Here is a 4,664-nt window from a genome sequence, read left to right on the forward strand (position 1 = left end):
GCAGCAGAAAAGCTTGTGCACATTTGAGTACTTATATTAAAACAACAAATTTATTTGCAAACCTTTTCAGTTAATGTATTAGTGGCCGTAAACCGCAACTCGTTTATAACTTTTCTGAGATATTTTAAGCGAATTCTTTACAAAACTTTCCAAATACGCAAAGTTTTTCCATATTTCTTGTGATTAAGTCATTGTGAGTAGTACCTTTCAATCCCTTGTGACTTCGTTGCTTGAAGAAGAAGAAGCCTTGCAAACGGGACTTCACTCCATGTAAACAAAAAAAAAGTTTATTTACCCGCGAGATACACTAATTTATAGTGTAAAATTTATTTTTAATTCCATTGGACATAAATTCTCACAATAAAAGCAACAACAGGTTTTAGCGTCATGTCCGCGCAAGATGCGCGCAATGAAATTATACGCGAGAATATACCTAAATTAATCAAAGAGTTGACTGGATTAGCAGATGATGATGAGAACTTACGCAGCTGTGAGCAAATGGCCTGGTCCATCATACGAAACCATCGCAATTTGAGTACCAACAGCCATGAAGTGCGCCGGAAAATCGAAGGAATACAGGAGAAATTCGCAGTCGACAATAATCTCGAGTATGCTGAACATCTGGGGCGCCTGTGTGATGAGATCATACAACATCCACTTTGTGTGGAACACTATGAAGTTGATGTACCTTGGTCTTTGCTTGATTTTCTTCTGACGCTTGCCTGCAATCCTACAGGTGCTTTGCGTCGCAATAAGGAAAAAATTGATATATTATTGCAGGAGCACAATGAGATAGCTCAAGCCGAATGTTTGGAGAGCGAGAATGACCATTGGAAGAAAGTGCTGCAAGAAGACTTTATACCACTTGAGCGTTTCAATAACAGCTCTTCCGATTTAAGCGTTAGTTTGTAAAATGGCATATTTTTATGGTACTGAATTAATTTATGTATTCATATTCTTGTTTTCTACATTTCCTCACTTAGTCTTGGTCTGATGAATCATCAGAAGAGTTGCTTGCTACTTGCACAGAAGCGGAAATCGTATCGCAAACTTCTCACGAACTTCCGGAAAATCCGCGTCCTCCCCGAGGAATGGAAAACATTAAACCTCCTCAAAAATCGCTTCCCTACTACAAGTATGATGGCTCTTCAGCAGAGCAGCGACTCCTAAGTACGGTGCAGCATTCTTGGTGGGAGAAAGGAATTAGAACAGTACATCCGCAAATCGAAAGCACAAACAAGGAAGCGAATTTCGCTTTAGAATATCATCGACAACTAAAATCTTCAACCGGCCATCGCATACGTGAGGAACCCGAAACAGCTACAGAATATAGTTTGATGCGTGAAATATTTTGGATGTTTCAAGTGCCGTTAACGTGCAAATTTTTTTACGTAAATGAAGAAAAGATTACAATTAGAAAAAATGTGGCCTTGACCAGCACAAGACCGGTAAAGCTCCATTTTTTTCGAAGTTCAAATGTTTAGTAACTATAACTTTTATATATATTTATATATAATTTATGCAGGTTGCTATTGGTTCAATGCTGGAGGAACAGTTTTTGCCTTATATTCGCATGATGCATGACCTACGCAACTTTAATAAACTCATATATTCCTCCGATGATTATACACCGCCAAACACACTAGAACATTATGCGGCCAGTTTGGAACTGCTACTAGCACCAATATGGAATGAGTTGCTTGCCTGCGAGAGAGATCTACTGCTGCAACGCAATTGCGAAATCAACACTGTTATTAGATTTCATCATAAACTTCGTCCTACATTTGCTAAACTTTCATATCTGCATAACATACACCAGCAAGCAGTACAGAATATACGCCAATTACCGGCACATATTTCCAGCGTTCATTTATTGGCTGCTTTAATACACAGCAACAGAATTGCAACCACTGCAACTGAAGCTAATCTAGCAATGTCCCTATTTCTTGCCTCAGTGAAAATATTTTTGATTATTGCAGACACCTGGTGGACAGAAGGTCGTTTAGATGATTGGCATAATGAGTTTATTATCGAACGAGTCAACGAACAGGGGCAAAGTATACGAATCCGAGAATTCGTTAAGAATAAGGAGAAAGCATTTTTCGTGCCAACGCAGATCTCTAAAATGATAACTGAAAATAGTTTTTTCCAAATGCTGCTGGAACATTCACTTGAAGCTGGTTGTACACTTAATCTTTTATATGAAATCAATCGTATAGGTGAGTTGCGCAGCGCATGTGATGCAATTGAAGGCAAATTGTATGCTGTGTTCATCGATGATGTACTTAAATATGTACGCATTTTACAAAAGCAAATTATTGAGGCTGTAAGGGAGGCCAAAGAAAATAATAGACTGGAAATTGGAGGCGATAGCACGCTTAGAAATGATAATCACGATGAAGTTGACAAGGCGTGTGATGAGGTAGCAACGGAAGAGGGAAAGGCAGATGTTTCAAATAATTCTCATGAAGATGATGAAGTCCTGCAAAAACTCACTACAAATGATGACTTCCTGCTGCTGGCATTTACTATGAATATGCATTTGACTGAGCCCAACGAAAAAGCGATCAATGGCGATCAATGTGATGCACGGGTAAAGTATGCTGAGAAAAATGAGGAACCCACTGCTTTAGAAATCTTCGAGCAATTTGAAGATTCTAAGCATATACTACCGCTAGAAGAAGTGGTTTTAAATGCTTTGAGTCGAATACTCAAGACCCGTATAGCATTCGCAAATTCATTCGTGATGCGTTTGTATCGTGAAGAATTTGACATTTTAAAACATTTGCGGAATATACGTCAAATATATTTGCTAGAAGCGAGTGATATTATGCATCAGTTCTACAATAAGCTGTTCAAGCAGGTATAAAAAAAAAAAACAATCATTACTTTTAAGGCAGTTCAAGTGTGCGTATGCTTCTATCCTACCCATATCCTTTTTTACGAACAGATCGAGTCTGGCGATGAATGGGCTAATGCCTTTTTACTTACTACCCAATTGGATGATATAATTAGTACTAAATTTTCTGATATGTCTTCACTATTTCGTATAGAGATCAATTCCGCGTTTCGTTGTCAAACCGTCAAGGTAAGGCTTTGATTACATTGCTCCTTAAGTCATGTTATTTTTTTTTTTACCTAGGTCTATGAAGCTGTTGATGAGTTAGCTTTATCGTATAATTTAAGCACAGAATTAGCACATATGATCAAACAAGAAGATTTAGAAGCTTATAACAAAGTGTTTCGCTTCTTACTCAAAGTCAAATGGGGTCTTGCGACTCTAGAAAACTTACCATTTCCACGATCGCACAAGCGGAAAATGCCTTACGCACCATTCGAAATGGTCGATTTGCTTATGCGTCGCTTAGAACAGCTACGCTTTTGGATGTTATTTGCTATACAAAGCATACATTTTCATTTAATGACACATGTGCTACAGTCAATGGGCGAGCAGTTGGATGAAAAGATTGTAAAATGTACAAATCTTAAAGAAATGGTTACTGTGCATCGCTCGTATATGAATACGGTATGTGAGCATTGTTTTCTAGCAGAGAATTACAGTTCGTTGAAACTAGGCGTTGAGCAGGTATTTAGGAAGATATGTACTACCGGATGATTTATCAAACTACTTTTACCGCCTTTTTAGCTCTTGAATTTGGCATACATTTTACGTTTGGAGTGGAATAGTTGTGTAAAATATATTGAATCAAACAGCAATCCCTTGGCGATAGTGGACCTCAACGAAAGTACTGATGATGCCGATTATGTTACAAACTCGCAGATCGATGCCATCGAGTTGACATACATACGTTGTCATCAATATTTGGCCAATAAATTGAATAATGAGGTGTATATAAAGCACAATGCATTTTGTAAGTGTTAGCGCAAGCTAATTTATATGCGTAATTTTAAAAGATATTATTCTTTCTACTCTCTTGCAGTGCTGGGGCTTAGTACCGCATTCAATACAAGTTTACCATATTAAAATGGAATACATTTTCATTTTTATGCAGTGCTTTATGTTGAATTATAAGTTATTGTTGAAATTTTCAAAACATTAATTAATGGAGAACTAAAATATGTGAATACTTTTTGGTATTGCTTTAAATAATTGAAATACAAAGTGTTAAATACGTATTCGACCTTTTTTAATTCATAATTGGACCTCTAAAAAAAAAAAAAAACCTGAATCTGCGAAATTCAATGAATGTTATGCTTCATATTCAGCGAAGATTCGATCAATGAAGTATATCACGAAAATGCTTTAAACAAGAGAAAAGACTAGATACAATCCCAGCTTGCTTTTGTGTACCAAACTATAGTTTCTTTAATTTATGGAGCTCTGAACGACGGACACAATTGTTTATAAACACATTGTCGCCTTGGTTACCTTTACGCATGCATAAATATGTCATCGTTTGCGCTATCAAAAACCAAAAACATTTTCGGTTTTCGGAAAAAAGGCTACCAAAAGGACATTTAACAAAAAATATTAATTAAAAAAATGCAATTAAAATCTAGTTTGCAAGGTATGTACATAATCCTCACAATTTTTTACAATATTTTTGAGAACTCACAACCATGTTACAATACATACATACATATGTATCTATTTGTAGATATAACATACAATGCTAATCTATGGCTACAAGCCGCTATGCTAA

The 4,664-nt window shown here is 36.5% G+C and overlaps 2 protein-coding genes across 3 annotated transcripts in view; both read left to right on the forward strand.

Annotated features, from left to right (window-relative positions):
• Positions 1 to 227: 227 nt before the first annotated feature.
• Positions 228 to 4,169, forward strand: LOC118733660 (gamma-tubulin complex component 5). The gene is made up of 7 exons (XM_036463164.1): positions 228 to 900; positions 984 to 1,448; positions 1,526 to 2,863; positions 2,951 to 3,088; positions 3,143 to 3,586; positions 3,647 to 3,872; positions 3,942 to 4,169. Exons 1-7 carry the CDS (start codon positions 388 to 390, stop codon positions 3,983 to 3,985), a joined length of 3,168 nt encoding a protein of 1,055 aa, XP_036319057.1. The 5' UTR covers positions 228 to 387; the 3' UTR covers positions 3,986 to 4,169.
• Positions 4,170 to 4,496: 327 nt separating this feature from the next.
• The window catches only part of LOC118733666 (transmembrane protein 17), a 4,049-nt gene continuing 3,881 nt past the window's right edge, over positions 4,497 to 4,664 (forward strand). The window contains exon 1 of one of the 2 annotated variants that reach the window (XM_036463171.1): positions 4,497 to 4,529. In XM_036463171.1, the coding sequence (XP_036319064.1) occupies positions 4,505 to 4,529 (25 nt within the window). In that variant the 5' untranslated portion in view covers positions 4,497 to 4,504. The remainder of the gene's footprint in view (positions 4,530 to 4,664) is intronic. The other variant, XM_036463172.1, reaches the window with a different exon arrangement.

Source organism: Rhagoletis pomonella, unplaced genomic scaffold (assembly GCF_013731165.1).
Source record: "Rhagoletis pomonella isolate Grant_MI unplaced genomic scaffold, Rhpom_1.0 Rhpom_scaffold_00002, whole genome shotgun sequence".
Classification (NCBI taxonomy): Eukaryota; Metazoa; Arthropoda; class Insecta; order Diptera; family Tephritidae; genus Rhagoletis; species Rhagoletis pomonella.

Bases quoted from the DNA above. Each gene is read 5' to 3' on its own strand.
- LOC118733660 (XM_036463164.1), top strand. From the start codon at position 388: ATGTCCGCGCAAGATGCGCGCAATGAAATTATACGCGAGAATATACCT. The intron at 2,864-2,950 runs GTATAAAAAAAA...TTTTACGAACAG, and splicing joins ACAATAAGCTGTTCAAGCAG to ATCGAGTCTGGCGATGAATG. The intron at 3,873-3,941 runs GTAAGTGTTAGC...ACTCTCTTGCAG, and splicing joins TATAAAGCACAATGCATTTT to TGCTGGGGCTTAGTACCGCA.